This window comes from Ornithodoros turicata, chromosome 8, assembly GCF_037126465.1.
Source record: "Ornithodoros turicata isolate Travis chromosome 8, ASM3712646v1, whole genome shotgun sequence".
NCBI lineage: Eukaryota > Metazoa > Arthropoda > Arachnida > Ixodida > Argasidae > Ornithodoros > Ornithodoros turicata.
The window spans coordinates 3,866,206-3,891,998 of record NC_088208.1 but is presented as its reverse complement, the minus strand read 5'-3'; the positions used below and the strand labels follow the sequence as shown (position 1 = coordinate 3,891,998).

The window sequence follows — 25,793 nt, the reverse complement described above, 5'->3', positions numbered from 1 at the left end:
ACCCAACTCATTACACCCATAACACCTGGGCTGCGCGCGCCCGTGGTCCGCCGGTGGCAATCTGCTACTGGGGACTTCCCTAACCGGCTGTGTCTGCCGACTCTGTGCCCTCTGGGCAGGAAGACAATTCCTCTCCCCACGCGGACCGTCGTGAGAGTTTTCACAAAATCCCGCACGACGCCTCTGCTCGAAGGAAAAGGGATCCAGCGCCCGAGGCAAAACGAAATCGTTCGCTCTCCCTCCCGTACGCCCGGCATCCGCCAACATGGATGCCACCTCCCTTCCCCTCGGAGCAGAATCCCGTACTCCACCCCACGCACATCCCGGTTCAACCGACTCTTCGGGTCGCGGCGGTGGACGGTACTGCAACTCAGACAAAAGATCTGCCTGAATTACACGAGCCTCTCGTGCAAGCGCATCGAGAGAGTCGAACGTCCTTCCCCGGAGATAAGGGCGAAAACTAGGGTGGCTCTGCCGTATGACACGAGAGACCTTTTCCTGCTCACTAGCCCCGGGGTTGGCCCTACTATAGAGCTCCTGAATCGCCCTCACGAACTCTATTAGGCTTTCATCGGCATGCTGGGTACGACGAACTAATTCCTCGCGCACCCGCATCGCGTAATCGGGGGGGGCAAAAACTCCTCCTCGAATCGCTGCCTGAAGTCTGCCATCGAACTGAACGGCTTCTGCAGCCTTCTCCAGCGCGCGGCATCCCCCACCAGTGCTACCGGCACTACCTGCCTTAACACTGTATCATCGGGCGCTTTGGACGCTGTCTGATAGGTCTCCAGTTCCAACAGGAAATCTGTGACCGACTTCCCGTCAGAATAGCCCGAGTACGTAGGGACAGCCATACTCGGATGGAGCCTCGGGGGAAAAGAGGAATGCGAGCTCGTTTGCACCACATTCATCTGTTGTGTCAGCGCGGCAACAAGGTTTGTCACCTGCAGCAAGACGTTAGCGGTATCTGCTGCCATCGTCTGGGGAGGAAGAGGCTGCGAATTTTCAACAGCTACTGCGCTAGTTCCGGCGATGGCGCCGTCCCCGCTTTGTTCTCCCGCGGCCTCGGGGTCAACCCGATTATCGCCTGCCGCTGCGTCGTCACGGTCACCGGTGGACCGTGTAAATACCATCTCGCAAGTGATTAACACCCGCGAACCCCCAAAATCCTATCAGGGCCCCCAAAAGGTGCGATCGGAGCCACTCCCGGATGACAAACAAAGGAACGGCCAAAACGTTGGGCGCCAAATATGGGAAATACAGGTTAAAGCCTCCCGGTCAACTTCAACCCTTCCGTGGGTGCTCTAATAGCCAAAAGCCGTTCCCTATTGTCAAACAAGAATGACTCGGACACAAGAGATGTGACTTACATGGTTTAATCTCTGCCGCCAAAGCACACAACTCTCTACAACGACAGTCACAGCCCGATTGTCTCTGTCCCGTTGTTTTCCCCCGCGTCCCTTCTCCTCCTGGGGTCCTCCCTTGACCTTGGGGACTTGTGGTCGCCCAAGGCCAATCCGGAGTGCTAGCCTCCTACGAGGGTACCAGGGAGGACCCCACAAACCTTGAGTGCATCAAAGGCTTCCTGTGTGAAACCTGGTTCGCCGTGTATAGAGCTGTACCACGACCTAAGTGTCGCCTGGTGTGGAAGCGAAAGGTTAAATGTCTTCCTGACGTACTCGTATGCCTTTGCTGAATAAAACTGGAGAGTGAGCGCAAAGCTACGCAGTGACTGGGGATACTGCTCTCTGCCTACTTTTCCAGCTTTGTTCTGTAGGGTGCGCAGTACTAAATCTAGCTGCACATCAGATAAGGTGCCACGAAGCATGGCAGTGCATTGACTTAATACGAGAGATTTCTTCTCGAGATCTTCTATAACACTCTCCGCAGTGAGTACCTTTTTCTTCAGTCTTCGGGCATTTTCTTCAGAGCGTTTCAGCTTCTTCTTCACGTTGTCCAGTGCTTCAACTGTGATGTCTATCTTCCTTTTTAAGGTCCGTGGACTCTCTTGCACTGTGTATGTGTGGTCAGCAGCAAGGTTATGTGAGGATCGGACTGGCTGAGGTGACAAGACCCCTGGACCTGCAGCCCACGATGGTCCTGGCTGTGAAATCTCATGGTTGACGTCCTGCTCTACCTCTATGTTATGTCTTGTTGGAGGTGGTTTTCTTGGCTGTACCCTCTGTGATGGAAAGATTAATTAATTATTTTTAGAAGCTGTTGTTCATGTGGGATAAATGACAACATTTGTTAAATTCAGCATTTATTTCCACATTTCTTGGACAGGAACTGAGGTCATGATGGAGGTCAGTGGGCACTGCAGTGAAAACCTAGAAATTATTATTTTTCCTTCATTATTATTTATTTATTTATTTTTGCATTGCATGAGAAATACCTAACGAGCTAGTATATGTATTGGTTCCTACAAGCTCGAATATTACGCCCCAGGACCCTGACCTTATACTAGGACTGTCTTGAATAATCAAATCAGGGACATGACTCTGCATTTCTAGGTAGTGAATGTAAAATTACATTGCGAAGAACCATAAAAGCAAAAAGTAGTAGTGTCAGTTCAGTCCAGCAAGTGCAATGTGAGTTCGCAAAAAGAAAAAAAAGAGAGAAAAAGTGTCTTAGAAATCTCCATGACTTTACACCCAGAGCACAGTGCACAAATTCAGAGCTGTTGTGATCACCACCAGCTAAAACTGAGAAGTTGTGGAACCTCAATATAACACAATTTTGTTTGCAAGCTATTTCTTGCATTGTCATGAGCCTTAAAGATGATGACAGAAAGCCTAGCAGGGAATGTAAATTATTTTGTACCATAAATTTTGTCGCATAAGTTTTGTTGTGTCATGTATGTTGACTGATGTTTCACTTCTGAAGACTTGTACTGAGCTTGTTGGATCAACTACCACATTCAGAATTGCTGCACATTACACAGGTTCCCAAGCAAATTCTAATGTGTTACTATTGTGTTTACTTTCAGGAGGTGCTGTGGAAAGTCAAACTTTGGGTGCGTTTTTTTATTCTACCCGGGTAACCCCCGGGTTACGCACCACGTGACCCGAGTGAGATGTTACGTGACCTGTGGGTAGGTACCCCCGTTTAGAAATTTTCGTCCATTACGAGTTACGCCCGTCTCAGCGAACATGGCGGCAGAGGCAGACGACGTTTTTGACGAGGACATGATTGTAGAAGTTGCGGCACTTGTGCTGCTTGACGCATTTGACGAAGGGGAGGATGATGACGAAGGAAGAAAAAGGCATGCATCCAACGAAACAACAGTCGTGCTGAAGCCACCGACATATGCACAGAATCCGAAAATTAAAAGACGCGGGCCTCTCACTTGACGTCGTGTGACGTCATAGCCCTCTGCTACCCACCTGCTGAGCTGGGTCAGTGAGAGTAAGTACCCAGAGTAACCCTCGAGCGACGTGAGTTGAATTTTCGCCGGTAGGTTATGACGTCACTTCCGTCACCCTCGATTTTTCGCCCAGTAAGGGTTACGCCCGAGTTACCCAGGTAGAATAAAAAAACGCACCCTTTGTAGGCACAGCATCTCTCTTGAGTCGCGCAGTTTGCCCTGTACGATCGAAACAGGCCTCCTCAAAGTGTCTGCTGCAGAGCACCGAAGATTTAGATGGGGCCCAATTTTTGCGATGCATCTTCTGCACCCACTTCTTCAGCACGGCTGGGCGACTGTGAGGGAACCTGTATAGCACAAGCACCTTGTGTAGAAAATACATAAATAGAGCAGCCAAACATAATTTCTTAGTAGCTAACGGCACCAGCGAAGTAGCAGTGCGAGCAAGCGCGAGTGTCACATACATGCGATACGAATAAACACTGTTTTTCCTCAAAATAAATAGCTTAGCTGTGAAAAGTTAACCCCTTTCGTCTGTCCGTGCGTGAAGTGCACTGAAAACTGCAACAAGCTGGCATGGCATGCCCTCTAATTTAAAGGAAACAAAAAAATTGCGGGCAGCCGCGCTTAACTAAATGCAGACGACAGTACGTGTTGGGCCCACCAATATGGCGGCCGGTTCCACGCTGTGGAGCACCCTATGCGCGATCCAGCCATATACTATAGGCTGCGTTTTCTTATTCAACTCTGGCAACTCCGAGTTACTCTCAGCCGGCGAAAAATAGCCAGAGTAGCGGAAATGACGTCATAACTCTGTGGCGAAAATTAGCCAGAGTAGCCAGGGAGTGGGTGCGTTTTTAGGGTGCGTTTTCTTATTCAACTCTGGCAACTCCGAGTTACTCACAGTCGGCGAAAAATAGCCAGAGTAGCCAGATTAGCGGAAATGACGTCATAACTCTGCGGCGAAAATTAGCCAGAGTAGCCAGGAGTAGCAACTCGTCTCTACTCTGCTCTGAAGAAGGGTAGCCGTCGTTCTGACGTCACACACAAGATAGCAGACGACGGCTACCAACCGTCCTGTTGACAGACAATTTTGGTGGTGTTCCATTCGGAAGTGTAGGACTGGTTAAAAGCTGTCGAACATTTTCAAAATCTGCTGAGTGCACACATGTGCTGTAAGTAAGTCCGCCATTTTGAGTGCAGAGTAACTCTAGCCGTTCGAAAATTACGCTCAAAGGTGGCTACTCTTGAGTCACGTGATGATAAAGGCTCTGACGTCGTTACCCAACTCCTGGCTACTCGGGTTGAATAACAAAACGCACCCTATAGAGATCAGTGAATAGCTCCGACGCGTAGAATGATGATGATAATCAACCTCAGAATGAAACATCTGTGGAACGTCCACCGCTTGTACAGAAATACTAAGGTAAGCTGAAGTACAAAGTATTGTAGAAGTTGAGAAAGCAATAACTGGGACGATGAGAAGCGGCACCGCTACCTTCCAAAAATGAGGCGCAAGGGAGGGGTGCGCACGACATGGTCGTTATAATCTAGTATAGAGTAACCTAGAAGACAGAGTAGGGCGAACGGCCGGGGTTTCCAATGGAGCGCGTGAAGCCGCTGCATGTAGACGCCGAGCGGCGGCGCTGCGGTAGCTTTCCCTTGAAGATTTTGGCTGTCGTCTGCTACTCCGTTACTCTGATCTCGCGGTGTTTTGCGCGCTTGCTGTGTGACGGCTGTTACATTTGTGACTTTTGAACGCCAATTCGTTCCTTTTATGAACGACAGTGAGTATATTGTGCCACGTGCCAGAATAAATGGCAGAGCGGAAAAAGAAAACACGGACGTTTTTCTTTGCGCCCGGCTGCAGCACCGGCTACGCCCGCACGCATCACGAACAAAAGTTCTCGCTGTTCTCTGTCCCAAAAGAGGAGAACCTCAGAAAGGAATGGGAGAGGAACTTAAAGCGGTTGGACAAGCCACTGACAGATATATCAGCGGTATGTGAGCGACATTTCGAGCCGAGGTTTATACTGCGCGATTACGTCCACTTCGTGAACGGGCAAGAAGTGAGAGTTCCTCGCGGCAAGCCAGCATTGGCTCCGGGTGCTGTCCCCGCACTTCTTCCAGATTTTCCCGAGCACTACTCTAAGAAAACGCCACGTCCGCGTACAGAAAGAGAAAGAAACACGGCAAGCGAGTGCGCCAGAAGCTCAGGAAAAAGATCCAGGCGAGATCTTGATGAGGCGGAGGCTGGGACGTCGCACATGGGGCAGGACGATGACAGCACAAATGAAGACAATAAATTGACTTTGGAGCTAGCAAGGCAACTGAGGGTACCAGAGCACTGGTCGAAGCTCAGCATTGCGGGCTTGCATGATGGGGTTATTTATGTGACATCACAAGTAAGCAAGCACCCGCACGAGATCACGCATCCTAAGGTTGTGTCCTTCTGCGCAAACGACGACAAGGGATTCGATGCACACTGCTACTATTTGAGCAAGTGTCTTGACGAAAGGAATGTGCTCACAGTCTCGCAGGCAGAGCGGCTCCTGGAGGAAGCTGACGCTGCATTCCTATGCAAGGGTGCAATGACGAGCTGCGAATTTTCTCGCTGTGACGGGAGACTGACTGAACGGTTGCAGAAATCTGTTGCGCCATCACATGACGCTGTCCGCAGCAAGAAGTGCACATCAACTGTTGCCAATTCCTTGCCACGCTTCCTGCAGTAATGATCAAAAATTGTGCAGAAAATTTCAGTAAAGAGCAATCGGGAAAATTATAAGAGCTAATGAATAGCGATCGAAAGAGGGGAGAGGGTAAGAAGGATCTGACACACAATTTTTTTAGTTATATATTGAAATTATGGATGTCACGACAGGCTTTGTAGCACATAGAAAATTGCATTGTACTGGATTGAGTGAATTGACACATTGGTCACATTATTTCCTTGCACGTACCTGCTTCCGCCGATGATTCGAAGTAGTCTATAAAATATACTAATGATGCCAGAAATGGAAAAGTTGGACTTTTATGTAAGGAACTTCTGTGATACTGAGCATGTTGAAACGTGACTAATCCATTCGTGTGTCTTGTAGGGACAGCATGTCTGGAATGCAGGTACCTCAGGAAGGCATTGCTAACAAGAAAGTCCCGAACAAGAAGACTGAACGTCCGAAAGGCCTGGACTGTAATGCAGCGCCTTAAGGCAGCCAAACAGAAAGCAAGGCGCCTGCGCTCCCGTATTTCCACTATGGAAGAGAAGCTTGCAGCAATGCGAGCACAGAATGAAAACGTCGAGGACGCCGTCTTCGCCGAACGCATTGAAAGTCTGTCGCCGAAGCAGCGTGAGGCGGCACTACATTTCTTCAAGAGTGCAAAGCGGAAAAGCACTAAAGGGCATGGAATACACAAAGGAATGGGCGCTCGAGTGCCTCATCATGAAGATGAAGAGCCCACGTCTTTATGAACATATGAGGCAACAAAAGACCCTCCTCCTCCCAAGCAAGACAACTCTAAAAAAGTACATTAGATGCTACAGGACGGGGTTTGGCTTCAGCACCAAAGTACTCAGCGTGCTGAAGGAGAAGACAGGCGCCATGGACCAGTTTAAAAGACATGGCGGCCTGCTTATAGACGAAATGAAACTCTCGGAGCACCTGTCTGCCACACCGTCCGGGCACATAAAGGGCTTTATAGATCTTGGCCCTTTTACCCCGCCAGAAGAGACACATTTGATTTGTGACCATGGAATGGTGGTTATGTTTGTTCCTTTTGTGGTCAAATGAACACAGGTCCTCGCATTTTTTGCCACTCGTGGAAACATCAAGGGCAACCTGCTTCAGAAAATCGTACTGGAGGCAGTTATCCTCGCCGAGAAAGCAGGACTGCTTGTAGATTTTATAACGTGCGACGGCGCGGCGTGGAATCGTAAAATGTGGAAGCTGATGGGCGTCCACGCGTCCAGGTCAAGCACGAAGTGCAAGGTGCAACATCCAGTTGATCCGCATCGGCACCTTCACTTCGTTTCGGACTTTCCGCACCTTATAAAGTGCATGCGGAATGGTCTTATAAGCTCAACGTTTAACACCCCATATGTACATGTAAGCATCAGGGCATTCCCACAGCGGTAACTATTGGGAACAGAATACTGAACGCACCTTTCAATAGTAGAGTACTTTTTAATCGTTAGAGAGCGCTTCACAAACAGTGCGATAAGTGAAAAGGGATGCTACCCTCTGCTACCTGAGCTGCAGCCGGGTGCTACTGAAAAAAAAAAAAAAAAAGAACTGTAAGATTACAGACGTGTCACGGATAACTTCCTGTACATCGCAATAGACGGTTCCATAGAACGGACTTCCTGAAAAATCTCTGTAATCCATTTGTCGTGACCAGAAAAGCCGGAAGGTGTGGGTTCAAAGTTCCACAGCAGGCACTTTTCAACTGCTGCATTTCTTGAATTACTTTACTTTGGTCGTTGTAGAGACCTCCGCTCATTTCCCGACAGCTGTTTGGGATCGGGACGGAAGCCCTGTAATCCCACACAGAGTTCCCCGGAAGTTTTTTTCTTCTTCTTTTTTTCCCTCTGAGTTTCTCTTTAAAAGCCATCGAATTTTCTTTTCCGTGTACGACCTGTTTGTAACTCAAGTACAAGAAAAGTACGGCTTGTTTTCATTTGGTTGTACTCTGTGTCATGTGTATGTGTATCGTAAAAGACACTGTGTAACAACACGGCTTACGCGTGTTTCATCGTCCCTGCCCCTCCCTCCTTACGTGTCTTGTATTGACATCTTCAGGTCTCACTTGATGTCATCCTCAAGGCGGTGCAGATAGACGGTAGTAATGTCACCCTTCGTGCAATGCCTACCATCACCCAAAGCCATCTCCAGCCGAACAACTTCGAAAAGATGAGGGTGTCATAAGGCGTTTCAGTTGTTCGGTGACAGAGTCATCAACGGGTTAAAATTCTACCGTAATGAGCTCGAGGCTTCTCACGGGAGTATACAAGCTGTCCTCGCATTCTTTGAGTAAGTTCGCGAACAAGTACACGCGTACTATGATGCTCTTCTGGTCGGAGTGACAGATAAGTGTTAGTGGAATACCTGAGCTGCTTTTTTCTTCTTCCCTTTCTTTCGACCATGCAGGACGATACGCAAGCTGGTGCAGGTGATGACATCACGTCACTCTTCTTCAGCGCTGAGACCAGAGTCTGCCGCATCTGACAGCTTGTCGGAGTTCTTAGTGTTTCTCTCAGAATGGGAGCTTCACACACAAGGAAGGGAAGGATTTCTGACTGCGTCAACGGCGGAGGGACTTCGCGTAACGATAGCCAGCACCCTGTCTTTACTGGAATACCTGACGCAGAAGGTCGGCTTTAAATACATGATGACAGCAAGACTCAGTCAAGACCCTGTTGAACATCTCTTCGGAATTATACGCCAGGCTTCAGGCTGCAACACTCACCCAACGCCTCAACAGTTTCTAGCGACAGTAAGCTGTCTCAGCTTCTACAACCTTGCCAAGTCGGTGTCCAGCGGGAATTCAGAGCCGGGTGTCGTCTGCGCGCTGCTAAGTGCAAGCAATTCTCGAGGTGCAATGGCGCTCAGCGAGAAACAAATATTAATTGACGAACTGATTTCATGTGGCAATTTAAACATTGCCGAAGACGCATTGCAGGAACTAAACGTGCATGATGACCATGTATCGTATGCGTCCGCCCAGAGTGATCAGAGGCTCGTGTACTATGTCGCGGGTTATGTGGCACGAAGGTCCATCCTGAGCACTAAATGTGACGAGTGCATAACACAGCTCACCGTGGAGAAAGGACTGGCAGATGACGTCAGTGAATCCGCGTTTACATCGCTTTGTGATAGAGGCGGACTTCTATATCCCTCCGTACACCTTTTCACTTTTGTGGACGACCTAGAGCGTGTCTGTACCAGTTGTTTCAGCACCCAAGAGCTGCATCGCGACAGCATACTTGACATTCTTACCATGATCAAGTCAAGGTCCCAACGAGCCGTTGGCTGCTTGGATCATCGCGAGCGGCTGACAGCAGAGATTGTGGCGTTCTACATTGTAACGCGACTGCATTTTTACACTAAGGCACTGAACAAATCTAGGGGAGCTAAGCGCGCTACTGCGAGGTACGTTAAGCTCAGTCGCTGCACATAGCGCCTGTGGCGTACGTTGCCTGTCTAATCAAAAGCCCAAACATTAGAAGAGCACAGGAGGTCTGGTGATGATTAAAAATCTTCCTGTTCGCCTCCTTGTCGTGATCCAGTTCAGTTAGCTCCAACACTGCAGGTTTGCTCGATGTCTTCTTCTTCTTGTTCCGCCACAGGGAGAAAATCGTCGGGGCCCCTTGGCACGTTTTTGCACGTCGGTGTTTCACCACCGCTCAAACATTATACACACAAATAATGGTTTTACAAGTTTCCAGCTACATCCACGAAAAAAAAAAGTCACTTCTAAGAGTTAAAGTGCCTCCCTGCAGTGCTTCAAAAAATCCATGAAAGAAAAACATTGCTTAATTCCACGTAAGTCAATATAACCTTGCCGAGAACGCCTTTACTGGTGATTACGGGTAAGAGAAGTCATTACGGAACATAAAATCACTCACAGAGTGCGAGAAACGGGGGCCGTCATACTGCAATCGTTCAAAGGAAAGCTACAACAATATTGGATCCTCAACAACGGATCTTTTCCGTCTGGCGACCATAAATTTTCACACGAAGTTGGAGTTTTTCTACGGCCGCGGTGTTACGGAGACCCACGCTTCCGACCTGTGTCCCGTAACTATGCTCGTTCCTTGTACTTTTCACTGATTCAGGGCGATAATACAGCACCATTAGAAAGCAAAAAAAAAAAGGTCAATACAACGGTCCCAACAGCACAAGCACGCGAAATATCGCAGAAACAGAGCGACCGCGCAGCAGACGACAACGCAAAACCTTCAAGGGAAAGCTATGGCAGCGCCGCCGCTCGGCGTCTACATGCAGCGTCTACATGCAGCTAACACAAACAAAAGGAAAGGCCACGTATGGCACCTTGCCCGGCACTCGTACAATCCGTATAACGTGGGGAAAATCCTCTGGAAGACCGTGGCGGTATCGGCAGCTACGTACGCTAACGAAGTCCTGTGTTACAGCAACACCACAATGAAAACTCTTGAACGGCAGCAGAGAGAAATAGGAAGATAGACCCTAGGAGGGAACTTAGCGACAGCCAACGCAGCAATTGAAGGAGAAATAAGTTGGTCAAGCTACGAACATCGAGAAGCAAGATCACACGGTACCTGGGTCGACTAATCCACCTACCAAAAGATAGACACATAAAGAAAGTATTCCAACATATTAGGTACCGAGGAATCAAGACCGAATGGATCAAACGCATCAGTAGGATCGACTCAATTTACAGCAAGGGGACGAGCCGGCAAAAGGCGACGACCGCAACGGAGTGGAACAAGCGGACAGATAAAGAAATGCAGAAAATAAAGATTGACAGATGGAGACAACGGACCACCAAAAAGCAAAGCCTAGCCCTGTACAACCAACACAAAGAACAACCGGCCTTTTTCAACTTCTACCGAGGAGATCGCCGGAGCGGCCTGCTGTTTCAGGCCAGGACGGGAGCCCTCCTTACTCGATTGAGGCTGTCACAGCTATTTAATAACATCGAAGCGACATGCATCATGTGCCATGAAGAAGATGAGAACATAGAACATGTTCTCTTCAGGTGCCCAGCCACGAAGATCACTCGCCCCAATGGAGAAGACATCGCTGCAGCCCTCGGTCTAACGAAAGAAGCAAACGCCAGCGACATCGCCGAGGTCGTCGAACGGGCCAAGCGCCATCCGGCGAACTGGGAAAGACAGAATACATCAGCATACATCAAATGGAAGCCGCAGCAACACAAACACTAGGGAAAACACGGGGAGGCCAACCCAGAAACGGTCAGAAGCCATGGTTCGATGAGGAGGTAGCGGACGCGATAGCCGACAGGAAAAGTCTATGCAAAATATGGCGACGAGCAGCAAAGAAAAATGCAGACAGCCAAGTGGAAAAACAAGCCTACGAAGACCAACAGAGTCGAACTAAGCAACTAATAGCCACAAAAGTACGACAATACCACGCCAATATAGAGGAGGATATAATGACAGCAGGGAGAAAAAATGGGAAGAAATTCTGGAAATGCATAGAAAATATGAACAACCAGGAGGAGCAGGCAATAACAAAGATCGAACTTTATAACCCTGAGAGACAAGAAATGCTCAGATCAAGAAGCGAGATCGAAAAATTCATGACTAACTTCTATGAGCAGCAGCAGAAAGATCTCCTGAGAAGAACAAGCCTGAGCAACCAAGGAAATGACCAACAGCCACCCGGCCAACCCCAAACGGGACAGGTCGACATGCTCTACCCAATAACAGATGTGGAACTAACGAGACGTATAAAGAAACTAGCAAAAGGAAAGGCAACTGGCCCAGACGGGATACCAAATGGATTTCTGAAGGCCTTAGAACCACAATCGAGGGAAGTCCTGCGAGAAGTCTTTAACACCATCCTAGAGACGCAAGTAATTCCCGAAGAATGGAAGCGCAGCACAGTCAAGCTCCTATACAAAGGGCAAGGCCAGCCTAAAGAAGAACTAAACTCGTATCGCCCAATCACTCTACAAAGCAATAGCCAAACTATTCTCAGCAATCATCAACGACAGAATAGCGAGAACATATGACGACGCACTAAACGAAAGCCAAAATGGGTTCAGGAAAGACAGACGAGGAAGCGACAATTTATTCATAATCACCCAACTCATCGAACTGACGCTAAAGACAGGAGAGGACGTGTACCTAGCTTTCCTAGACTTCTAGAAGGCATATGACGCGGTTCCACACCGCACATTATGGGCGACACTACAAAAAACGGGCCTACCCACGGAGGTGCTCAAACTGGTGCGAAACATGTACACGGACTGCACCACCACATACCACCTAGAAGACTTCAAATCGAAGGAAATCAACCAACGGATCGGTCTGAAACAAGGATGTCCACTCTCACCCACCCTGTTCAACTTGTTCCTGAACGAGCTACTCGAAAAGTTAGAAGCCAGCAACAGAGGAATAGAGATAACAACAGTGGACACAAGAGGCAACCAAGAGACAACAAGCATCCCTGTCATCGCTTTCGCGGATGACGTCCTGCTCCTTGCAAAATCGCCGAATGACCTCCAGGACCTGCTGAATATATGCACAGAAGAAGCGACATTGAAAGGGATGAAATTTAGTAGGGAAAAAACAAAGTGGATGAAGATCGGGAAGAGCAACACCAACAACACAAGCGAACTGACCTTCTCAATACAAAATTTCGACATCACTAAAACTGACCAATACAAATACCTCGGCGTACTCCTCGAAAACAACACAGACTACCTGGAAAGCCACAAAAAGAATTTGATCACCGCTGCAAACAAAAAGAAAGGCCACACATGGCACTTGGCCCGGCACTCCTACAATACATACGTCGTAGGGAGAATTCTTTGGACAACCGTAGCAGTTCCACAGGCAACATACGCAAACGAGGCCCTATGCTACGACTCTGCAACTATGGCAGCATTGGAACGTCAACAGAGAGAAATAGGGAAGTGGATATTGGGCGGAAACCTGGCCACAGCGAATGCAGCAATAGACGGAGAGATCGGCTGGTCTACTTTCGAGTACCGAGAGGCAAGGTCCAAAACACGATATCTGGGAAGACTTATTCATCTGCCTCCAAACAGAATAGCAAAGAAAATATTCCACCATATTCGGTACAAAGGCGTGAAAACGGAATAGACAAAACGAATGGGACGTATCGACTCCAAATACAGCCGACACAAAGCAAAAACCGCAACAGAATGGAACAAGACGATACACAAGGAAATGAGCCAAATCGAAAAGGACTACTGGAGACAACGAACAAGCAAAAAACAAAGCATAAAATTATACCATCAACACAAGGAAGAACCATCGCCCTCAGCCTACCACAACGGTGACCACCAAAGTGGTCTGATATTTCAAGCAAGGACTGGCGCCCTCCTGACACGTAAACGGCTGGCAGAGCTGTTCGGACCCCAGAACGACCAAAAATGCATCCTATGCGGTGAGGAACAAGAAGATCTAGAGCACGTCATGTTTCGATGCGCAGCCACCAGAAACACCCGCCCAGAGTGCGAAGAGGTCGCCACCGCACTTGGACTCAACACTCCCACAAACAGAACAGACGAGAGCGACATCGGCAACATCATCGAAGGAACGAAGCGCCACCTCACCAACTGGGAGAAACAGACAAGAAGCCTCCTGCGTCAAGCCCATCGACGACCACCATACCAAAACTGACCAGTGCCCTATTTTATTGTTTTTATTTTTTTAGTGCCAGTGGATCTATTGAGGAGACCTGCCCCGATTTAAAGGGGAAAGGCACAACCTGAACCTGAACCTGAACCTGACAGACAACGTGTACACTGCGCGCCTCAAAATAGTGCATCGAAAACCGAAGTCTCACCATCGTTTTTTTTTTTTTTTTCAAGTCCCTTTCTTTTCTTTCTCTTTCCTTTTCAAGTCTTCAGTGCTTGTGATTCCGACAGGAAGCTGCTCCGTCTCAAAGGGGATTAAGCACGACCTAAACCTGAACCTGAACCTGAACCAGCGGCTTCACAAAAAGCTGCCCGTTCGCCCTACTCGGTCTTCTAGGTTACTCTACTAGAAAATATACACTGATAAAAGGTTTAGGGTTGCCTATTCCTTTCGACGAATATTTCGAGTATCGAGTATAGTTACACCTAATCCCTTTTGTCACAGGGCAGACTTCTTTTGAAGTCACAGGTGCGAGGATAACATTTAACAATGAACTTTTAACAACGAACAACAATTTAACAATGAACAACGAATACTTTTTCGACGCACGGCGGCGCCAGGCTCCAACAGCTCCCCATAGAGCCCTTGGTTTGAGATAATTCACACAACACTGGGCACACGACCAATGAGAGTGCAACGTTGTAGAAATTATGCAATGCCAGTCGGCCAATCAGGAGCCTTAACTTTGGCTGAGCTTTTGGGCCGGTTCTGGCTACCATCGACTTCTATTGCATTTCACGCCTACCGCCGTTACCCGATATTCAAAATAACTGAAGCTTCTTTTGGCTAAAAGAAATATTTATTTGTGTTGTATACTGGTTTATTGAGCTCCGGGACAGCCACACTGGCATCGCGGGATGCGCGTGCGACAGTTCGAGATTCGCTTGTAGAACACGCATGGTGCGGAATAAACTCGATCCCTACAAACAGTCTCCTCACTGCCTTGGACATTGATACTGGCGACGAGCGTTAGGAACCTTCGTGCTATTCAAGCAGACGTCGTCTGGCTTCACCATGTCTGTTGGACGCGTGTTGCAGTTCGTTCCCGGAGGCAACTGGTCATCATGGGTGGAACGCCTCGAATTTTACTTCGAGGCCAACGAAATCACGGATTCCGGTAAACGCCGAGCACCCCTGCTAAGCTTATGTGGTGAAGAGGTCTACGACACGTTGAGGTCGCTCCTGGTTCCACGACGTCCTTCTGAGGTATCCTACGCTGACATAGTCAAAGTTCTTACTGAGCACTACAACCCGAGACCTTCAGAGCTACTTGCAAGATGCATTTTCCACAAGCGGGACCAGTGGCCCACGGAATCGATTGCAGATTACGTGGCAGCGTTGCGCGCGCTGGCCAATGACTGCAATTTTGGTACTTCTCCAGCACCAACGCCCGAGTCTGCTGCTTTGGAAGCCGGAGAGCAGACACATACGACAGGTGCAACATCAACTTCAGGTACAACGACTTCCACTGTTTTACCACTGGACATTATGCTACGCGATAGATTCGTTTGCGGCGTGGCTGATTCCCATTTACAACAACGACTCTTGGCAGAGAGAGGAGATATCACTTTTCAACAGGCACTGCAATCGCATTAACGGCAGAAACGGCACTGCGTGAGCAGACGCAGCTTCGACGAGAATGTCTAGACACTAAGGTGCACAGGACGTCAGCGACAACGTCGTCCAAGACAAAGAAAGCAAAGAATAAGAAGATCGCTTGTTACAGATGCGGAGGTGAGCATCGCATGCCAGACTGCACTTTTCCGGACTCTATTGTGTGCAAGTTTTGCCACAAAAAAGGTCATATGGAACGAGTTTGTTTCTCGAAGAAGAAACGTACAAAGAAAGGCGGACAGGCCAAGCAAGTAGCGCTACAGGACACTCATGATCTGTCAGAAGACGACAATTCCGAAACATTGTATACATTGTGCAATATGCGTGGGAAATCGAGCACACCTACGTTTGCGGTTACCGTTCACCTGAATGATCAACCACTACGCATGGAAGTGGATTCGGGCGCTACGTTCTCCATCATAAGTGAGAAGACATTTAATAAGCTCTGGCCTGCAGGTCAAAGTCAGCCCATACTTGTGCAGGACAGTGGCGTAGCCAGACCTCCAAGGTAGGGGGGGCTCGATACGAAAACTCGCCCCCCCCCCGCTGATCCTGGGTGCGACAACACACACATACTCTGCACGCCGCAAAATGCGGTTAAAAAAACAGAACGAAAATAATTGATTTGGACGTGCACAATACGATTACATGTATAGGCTGTCATGTCCAATGAGGTGGTGTCACGAGATTGGAAGGATTTTGAAAAGCTCATACTTTGAAAACCATTCAAGAGTGCTGCTTAGACGCCATGAACTATAAGAACTTTCTCGATCGTCACACTGTCACCCCCATATATTATTTTCTCCTCGGATTTGCACGATTTCCGTGTGTCGGTCCGATGCAGGTGGGGGGGCTCGAGCCCCCCCCCTAGCCCCCCCCCCCCCGTGGCTACGCCACTGGTGCAGGACGACTTGCACCTCCGAACTTGGTCAGGTCACAAACTAAGCGTTTTTGGGAAGGCAACGGTAGAAGCAAGGTTGAAGGATAAACGCGCCAAGGTCCTTGTCAGAGTAATAGAGGGTTCAGGCACAAGCCTACTGGGTAGAGATTGGTTTAACCCTCTCGGCATACAACTGGCTGGAATCCATAACATGAAGTGTGAGTCATTGGCCCAGCTACTGGAAGAGTTTTCGTCGGTTTTTGATACAACTCTAAATGGACACATTGGACCTCCAGTGCATATTGACCTAAAGTCAAATGCCGCTTCTTGAAGAGCCGTCCTGTGCCTTTTGCATTACGAGATGCGGTTATCCATGAACTGGATCGTCTTGAAGATCAAGGCATTATTGAGCCAACACAATCTTCAACACGGGCAACACCAATAGTCGTGGTGCGCAAGAAAGACGGTTCGTTACGCCTGTGTGGCGATTACCGTAGCACAGTAAACGTTTCAGTGGCTACGAGCGCGTATCCTTTGCCAACCGCAACGGAGATACTTAGTAGCCTAAAAGGTGGCTCCGTTTTCTCCAAGATCGACTTAGCCCAAGCATATCAACAGCTTCTGTTGGACCAAGAATCATCGCATGTTTTGTGCATTAACACAATCAATGGACTTTGCAGATTACGACGCCTTCTGTTTGGAGTGTCCGTAGCACCAACCTTGTTCAAGCGATTCATGGACAATCTGCTAGCTGGACTTTCAGGAGTTAATGTTTATCTCGATGATATTCTCATATGCGGAAAGGATCCAAAGGAGCACCTCCAACGCTTACGACAGGTATTGACAAGACTTCAACAGGCTGGGTTGAAGGCAAAAAAAGACAAATGTCTTTTCGCGGCGAAGGAAATTGAATTCCTTGGCTACAAAGTGTCTGCAGCGGGTGTACAGCCGACCGCTGAGAAGATAACAGCTATAAAGAAGGCCCCTGCTCCAACATGCAAAGCAGAATTGCAATCCTTTTTGGGAATGGTATCATTCTATGATATTTTCATCAAGGACCGTGCGACCATTGCAGAACCTTTGTGCCGCTTGTTAGACAAAGGTGCCGATTGGACATAGGAACACGACCATGAGCAAGCGCTCTGTGCCTTGAAAGACCGTATAGCAAGCAGTCCAGTACTTTCACATTTCGACGAAGAACGACCACTTCATTTGTCGTGTGATGCGTCGCCCTACGGGATTGGAGCTGTGCTGGCACAGCCAGACGTCAAGGGACTCGAGGCTCCAATTGCTTTCGCGTCACGCGCATTGGGAGCTAGTGAGCGTAACTATACTCACAGCTTGATAAAGAAGGACTGGCAATTGTATTCGGAGTAACGCACTTTCATCGTTACATCGCAGGCCGTCAAGTGGTCATTTTTACAGACCACAAGCCTCTTTTGGGTATTTTTGGTCGGTCAAAACCGATGCCATCTATTCTGTCACCCCGAATGATCCGTTGGTGCGTTTCCCTTGGAGCGTATGACTACGACCTCCAGTATCAACCAGGTGTCAAACATGCCAATGCGGACGCGTTAAGCCGTCTACCTCTTCCAAGTTCATGGAATGAATTCGAACCTCCCGGCATAGGTGGGCATTTTGGCGAAACCTCCCTCGCCCTCACACGGCGCTCACTGGCACATGCCCTCACTCGCCCTCACCCTCACCGCCCTTACGAGCACATGCCCTCACTCGCCCTCACCCTCACGGCCCTCACAGGCACATGCCCTCACTCGCCCTCACCTTCACCGCCCTCACGAGCACAGGCCCTCACTCGCCCTCACCCTCACTGCCCTCACGGGCACATTGCCTCACTCGCCCTCACCCTCACGGCACTCACAAAAGAAAGACCTCACCTATGAGGGTCTTACCCTCATAAGGTCTCCTGTGAGTGCACTCATGAGGTCTGAGGGGCGCCAGGTCTCTGAGTGAAGTCACTGGTGAGGCCTGAGGTGTGTGAGGTCAGTATGAGGGCATTCAGAAATGAGGTCAAATGACGCATACCAGACGTGCGCAAATTAAATTATGGAGGCCTTGATGATATGGTTCCAGCGCCACAACAACCGGCTGTGTGCACTTTAAAGGGCTGGTGTGCCCGTTTTTAGCAATTTCGTCTACGTCGCGCTGGGAACACAGGAAACCCTCTGGAGCTGACTGATCACTTCGTGATATGGTTCCAACGACCCAACTGCCGGCAGGCTGCACTTTAAAGGGCTGGTGTGCCCGTTTTTAGCAATTTCGTCTATGTCGCGCTGGGACAACAGCAAAGCCCAGGACACTTGGCAGTCAGCTCAGGAGGCTTTGCTGTGTTCCCAGCGCGACGTAGACGAAATTGGTGAAAACGTGCACACCAGCCCTTTAAAGTGCACCCTGCCTGTAGTTTGGTCACTGGACCCATATAATCAAGTCATCAGACAGATCAGGACGCTTTGCTGTGTTCCAAGCGCGACATAGACGAAATTGCTAAAAACGTGCACACGAGCCCTTTAAAGTGCACCTTGCCGGTAGTTGGGTCGCTGGAACCATATCACCAAGTAATCAGTCAGCTCAAGAGGCTTTGCTCTGTTCCCAGCGCGACGTAGACGAAATTGCTAAAAACCGGCACACCAGCCCTTCAAAGTGCACCCTGCCGGTAGTTTGGTCACTCGACCCATATCATCAAGTCATCAGTCAGATCAGGACGCTTTGCTGTGTTCCCAGCGCGACATAGACGAAATTGCTAAAAACGTGCACACGAGCCCTGTAAAGTGCACGATGCCTGTAGTTTGGTCGCTGGAATCATATCACCAAGTAATGAGTCAGCTGAGGACACGTGGCTGTGTTCCCAGCGCGACGTAGACGAAATCGCTAAAAGCCGGCACACCAGCCCTTTAAAGTGCACCCTGCCGGTAGATGGGTCGATGGAACCATATCACCAAGTAATCAGTCAGCTCAGGACGCTTGGCTGTGTTTCCAGCGCGACGCAGATGAAATTGCTAAAAACGGGCACACCAGACCTTTAAAGTGCACACTGCGTGTAGTTGGGTCACTCGAACCATATCACCAACTAATCCGTCAGCTCAGGACGCATGGCTGTGTTCCCAGCGCTATGTAGACGAAATTGCTAAAAACAGGAACACCAGCCCTTTAAAGTGCACCCTGCCGGTAGCTGGATCGCTGGAACCATATCACCAAGTAATCAGTCAGCTCAAGAGGCTTTGCTCTGTTCCCAGCGCGACGTAGACGAAATTGCTAAAAACCGGCACACCAGCCATTTAAAGTGCACCCTGCCGGTAGTTTGGTCACTCGACCCATATCATCAAGTCATCAGTCAGATCAGGACGCTTTGCTGTGTTCCCAGCGCGACATAGACGAAATTGCTAAAAACGTGCACACGAGCCCTGTAAAGTGCACGATGCCTGTAGTTTGGTCGCTGGAATCATATCACCAAGTAATGAGTCAGCTGAGGACACGTGGCTGTGTTCCCAGCGCGACGTAGACGAAATCGCTAAAAGCCGGCACACCAGCCCTTTAAAGTACACCCTGCCGGTATGTGGGTCGATGGAACCATATCAGCAAGTAATCAGTCAGCTCAGGACGCTTGGCTGTGTTTCCAGCGCGACGTAGATGAAATTGCTAAAAACGGGCACACCAGACCTTTAAAGTGCACACTGCGTGTAGTTGGGTCACTCGAACCATATCACCAACTAATCCGTCAGCTCAGGACGCATGGCTGTGTTCCCAGCGCTATGTAGACGAAATTGCTAAAAACAGGAACACCAGCCCTTTAAAGTGCACCCTGCCGGTAGCTGGATCGCTGGAACCATATCACTAGTGCCTTCATAATTTGCCCACGTCCCGTAAGCGTCATTTGACCTCATTTCTGAATGCACTCATACTGACCACACACCCTCAGGCCTCACCAGTGACTTCACTCACACAGACCTGGCGCCCCTCAGACGTCATGAGTGCACTCACAGAAGGTCTCATGAGGGGCAAAACCTCTTGAGTGCACTCACAGGAGACTTCGTGAGGGTAAGACCTCATGAGTGCACTCACAGGAGACCTCATGAGGGTAAGAACCTCATGAGTGCACTCACGGATGGCCTGATCGCGGGCTTGCCCTCACTCACCCTCACCTCAAAGGCGTGAGGTGAGGGTGAGGGGCACTCATGAGGGCCCTCATGAGTGAGTTCGCCCAGCTATGCCTCCTGGTGACGTGTTAATGATGGATGGATGGATGGATAGTGGCTGTTCCCTTTGTAGCGGGCGGTGACGTTGCGCCACCTAGCCAAAGAAAGAAGAAATAAGTGTTAAACTATAGTGTTAAAAAGACTAAGCCTAATCGTTTGTGACCCCAGTTTTAGCACTGACTACCGTTGATAAGCTTCCTCTTCCACCAGTAGTTCAACCTGGCCTTCGTTATTCCGACTGCCTCGGAATCCACCTCACCCTCCTCATTCCCAAAGCCCAGTGCTCTCCACATCTCTGTGCCCTCCCTCAGTCCCGGATGGAGTCCCTTGCATTCTAGGATGACGTGCGCGGTAGTCTCTTCTCCCTGACACAAGTCGCATCGCGTGCTGATGCCGGGTTGAAATTTTGCATAATGCGTTTTAGTTCTCATCATACCGGTTCTGGCCTCGAACAGCAGCGCGCTCCCCTGGGAATTATCAAAAAAACTCTCCTTGGCGATGTCTTTCTTTCTCTCTCTGTACAATCCCAGTGCCCTCTTCCCCTCCATACGTGAACGCCAGACTTCTGTCTCAGATCAATGATTGAGGCGCATACAGCGCTACCTCTGACCGCTGCGCAGATAAGTCAGTTTACGAAGACGGACCCGGTACTGAAACTACTGCTCACAGTTTTGCAGTCAGCGGAAGATATTGACTGATCAAGCCCAGAACTTTCACCATATCGGAGTAGGAAACAGGAGCTGTCGTTACATAAAGGCTGTGTATTATGGGGAACTAGGGTCGTTATCCCCGAGGAAGCTCGTCCTTCAGCACTACAGTTACTGCATGCTAATCATGTCGGTATGACTGCAATGAAGAGATGTGCACGTAGTCACATGTGGTGGCCCAGCATGGATCACGAAATAGAAATGACAGTCAGGAGCTGTACGCAGTGTCAGCTCAACTCCAGAATGCCACGGGCGGCTCCTTCACCTGTTTGGCAACGTAGTCACGTTCCATGGGACACTGTGCATATGGATTTTGCTGGTCCTGTGGACGGGACTACATACTTGATCGTTATAGACGCTTTTTCTAAATGGTTGGAAGTACGGCTAATGACATCTACAACGACAGCAGCACTTATTGAGACCTTGCGGCCCATTTTCGCTACCTTTGGAATACGGCGACTACTGGTGACGGACAACGGTACAGCGTTCACTTCGCGAGAAATGGCTGTCTTCTGTCAAAAGAATGGCATTCGTCACATCACCTCAGCGCCCTTCCATCCTGCCACAAATGGACAACCACGCTCTGCAGGACAACCACGCAGGACTAGAAACATCATTCGCGGCAGCGATGCCTGTGTGACGACGTGGACGCGTTTTGTGTGTTTGTTGCTGAAGTGGTAAAGCATGCCAGCAACCAAATTTGTACAACGATGGAGGAAATCAATTGAATCTGCAGCTGTAGCACAGCGCTAGCTTGCAAAGGAACGATTCAAGATGACTCTCTCACAGACAGGGGTACGAAACAACCGGTCAAGTACGTGCTTACGAAGGAAACGTTATTCCCGTGACAGAGCTGCTTTCTGTTGAACGACAGCCGCAACAGCGGTAAGAACACGTTAACAAAACGTTGTTTCCGCAGTGGTGCTCACATTTGAAGAGTAAGTGACTTTGGAAATGCATAAAAGCACGAAAAGCAGCGCGAGCAACAAAGCGTTGCCAAACCGAAACTTTAGAGAGGATCACGTGGTGGACAGGAAGTAATGGCGGTTTTGACAGGAGCGACCGCCAGAGGGGTCCCACGGAAATCTGCTCGAAACGGCCGCTCCTGTGTTTCCTTCCTCCATGCGTAGTGGTACATACTCTACAGCCGCATCCTCGGTTACCTGAGGCAGCGCTGCCTGAGGACGCCTGGCGGCGCCACCGATGGAGGAGGCGCCAGGTGTTATCGCTCCGTTCCCTCCATCCGTCCGTCAGTTTCATCATATTCACGTGATCGTTTCTCAGCTGATCTGTGTTTTGCGTTGTCGCCCCCCTGACCCACGTGAGGAAGTGATCGCGTCGTAACTTAATTGCAATGTCGGAAACTGGGAAAGAACGGCTAACGCCTTCATCTGACGATGATCCTGTACCCACATATTCCTCAGATGACGAATCTGTGAAACAAAGTTGTTGGACACTGTTTACTGACCCCAGTAGGCTTGGTCATCGGCTCTTCGCCCTAGTTTTCATGTGCTTCCTGGCGTTCGGTAAGAATGAATGAGACCCGTGTGCGTTGGCATGAATTGTGTGAAGTGCGCTAGGGTATCACGAAACCGACTTCGGAACATGCATTTGTGAGCGGATCTGTCAAACTACTAACGTCATGCATGTTGTGACCCGTACTTTAAGTCAAATTGACAAATAATAAGCGCGGAGTAAGTGCAACAAAACTATGCCCAGACTTGTTCACTTGATGACGGTTGATGACAACCCTGAAGTCGCTACGAGAGCTCGTCAGAGAGAGAGCTGGCTAAGAGTCAGTCTCTAAAAGATATATAATCCAGTGCTTATGTAACCCAGTCGTTCTGAAGCTGCAAAGATCCGCTGGATGTGTCATCCAGTTTTCAAACTCAAGTGAAAGTCAGCAGTACGCGTGGCGTAAATCATAAACAATAGAAGACTTTCCAATATATTTCTTTTCGTGCTACTTTCCTCAAATAAAAAGGAAGGTTGCTAAGAAAAATAAAAATGTTTCTTCTAAATCGAAAAAATTGCTCACGGTAGTGAAGAATCGCGAAATGGTAAAAAGACTGCTGATCTACATTTTATAAATGACACTTGACATCACTTCCATATTTGCCAACAAAAAGTGCCAAATCATTAATGCTGATAGAAACCGCCTAAGATTGTGCCACAACATCTGTTTCCGAGGCTGTCGGAACTCACAGTGTGCGTTAATATTCCCTCGGCAGGCAGTTACTTCTGCTATGACGGACCTGGTGCACTACAGGACAACATCGAAAAAGATATGGCTGTTTCTACAGCTGGCTTCAGTAGCTTGTACGCTTGGTACTCTTGGCCCAACACGATCCTCTGTTTCTTCGGGGGCTTCCTCATCGACCGGGTGTTTGGCATACGTCTCGGGGCTATCATTTTTTCCAGCATTATCATTGTGGGGCAGGTATGTAAAAAAAAAAAAGTTCTGCGCTTCTCTGCTGCACGTTGTAAGCAACATAATCTGACCTTCAAACATGGGGGTTCATTTTAGCTGAAGACTGCCATGCTTGAATGTGCTGTACTTGAATGTGTTTAAGGATCATACCCTGTAGCATGCAGGAGGTAGCGAGATGCATTTCACAGATGCATACGATACCTCAACAGTTGGCATAGGTGGGATTTAACGAAGCTTACAAACTGTGGAACATGATATTCTTTTAAGGTGATCCTAAGTGTTCGATAACTCCAGTAATGAAACCATCTCCCAGTAAACCCAGTGGCTGGGATGCAGATCGAAGCGAGTTTTGTGTACTGGGTGGTACGGTGAAAAGTGCGAGATGGGGATTTTATAGTAGCGCAGAGATGTATAAAAGCAGTCAAGACAGTCATTTGAAGAATGTGGAACACAATAACACAGAAGGCGTTCGTGAATATATTATGGTACAACCGCAGCCTGAGGAAGTGCAGCCTCCTGCACGAAAGCTTGTCCCATACCAAATTTACGAATGTCCACAGCGTTTTTGTGTTCTGTAGAATTTTATAGTGTTTAGGGTATTCTTCATTGACTTGGCGTTGCATCCTTTCCACTTTGCTTCCTGCGGCCACCGCGGCAATAAATTCTTATCTTTTGGACCCATCTCTTTGTGGGCATACAATGATACCCAATCTTAACTGCTCTGCATTTTGCTGGTTTGCCCTTATCAGAGAAATGACTGGAACCATCTCCCACAAATATCTTGGCTTCTGCTGGGTTGACAAGATCTTTCCATTTGAGCAGACCCTACAAAATAGAAGATGTCTATGAGTAATTTGGTATTCGGAGTAGTATTTATAACGGGGGAGCATCTTTCAGCATGCACAAGTCACGGCAAGGAAAAGCTGAATAGATGAGTATTATCAGCCCTGAATTGTTGCTTAGGCTTTTATGGGCAATACTCGAGGGCCATCTCTGTCACTTGAAAATTTCATAATTTGCTTCAGAATTTCATGGAGTCCCAGTCACCCCACAGTGCATCACAAAAACTATTATCATTATCACCAAATTTTTATGACAAGTAGCCTACAGAGTCATAAGCATAACAGGACAGTGAAGATTGCACTGGCGTATAGCTGTACCACAGTTTAGCTCCTCAACATAATATCTCAGTTCCCACCTGTTAAACCTTGTGAGTGCACACACCTGTTCACACTACGTAAGTTGATTTTGGTTTACTGGCACAGAAGCAACTAGTCCATGATGCACTACACATTATTTTTAATACATATTTTTTAAATTAAAGAAATAAAATAAAATAGAACAGCGCTGACGCGGTTATTCCAAGGGGGTTGTATGGCCAAGGGACTGTGCTTTCTAAGAGATTTTCCATCTTCCAGGTGGCTAATTACCAAAACTTCGTCTTTAATCGTTTTTATTTAGAAGGGGGGGGGGGAGCAACTATCAGGTGACAGAATTGGAGGCAGTGGTTATTTAAAGGCACCCCATTTTCTGCAAATCCTCAATGAACACATGATATCTAGATATCCTTCTAGATATCCAGTGCCAGATTTCGTCATGGAATTGTGTTCTTATGTACGAGGCAACATGCATAGGACAATGCCCACTCTGAATCGGCGCGGGCCATATGCTATGCAGCGCTAGAGCTGATTGCATTCACCACTTATCTGTTGGCCAAAGGCCCTGATAAGTCGTCACAAATCGGGGTTCTTACGGCATATTTATTTTAGAGATGGGACGAATCCAAAATTTTTCGAATCTGAATCCAAGGAAGGTTCTACGAACCCACGAATCTCTAATCCTTTCTTTAAAAAGAGTTGAAAAAGGCCAGAAAAAAAAAAAAAAAAAAACACCTCTAGTGAAAAATGTTTTGAAGCAGAATATGGTACCTTCGTTTAATGAAAAACAAATTTAATAATGCTTCAGTTTCAGGAGAAAATATACCCATATAGTTCTTCTTAAGCGTAATTTATATAACATGTTGTTCGTCGACTACAAGAAATGCATAAATTCTCGAGTGTGGATTATTTCCATAAACCTAAGCAACAATCAAAAGCCAAAACCAGGTTACTTTTCAACTTGTAATGTAACAGTTCTTGCCAGAACTCTTTCAGTCCAGAGCAATGTGAACAAAGAAACAAGAAAACGCCC

At 48.3% G+C, this 25,793-nt stretch overlaps 1 protein-coding gene across 1 annotated transcript in view; it reads left to right on the top strand.

Annotated features, from left to right (window-relative positions):
* The first annotated feature begins 22,390 nt into the window (after positions 1-22,390).
* The window catches only part of LOC135366397 (major facilitator superfamily domain-containing protein 1-like), a 33,198-nt gene continuing 29,795 nt past the window's right edge, over positions 22,391-25,793 (top strand). Inside the window, exons 1-2 of the mRNA XM_064599080.1 lie at positions 22,391-22,698; positions 23,404-23,612. Of these exons, the coding sequence (XP_064455150.1) occupies positions 22,527-22,698; positions 23,404-23,612 (381 nt within the window). The 5' untranslated portion in view covers positions 22,391-22,526. The remainder of the gene's footprint in view (positions 22,699-23,403; positions 23,613-25,793) is intronic.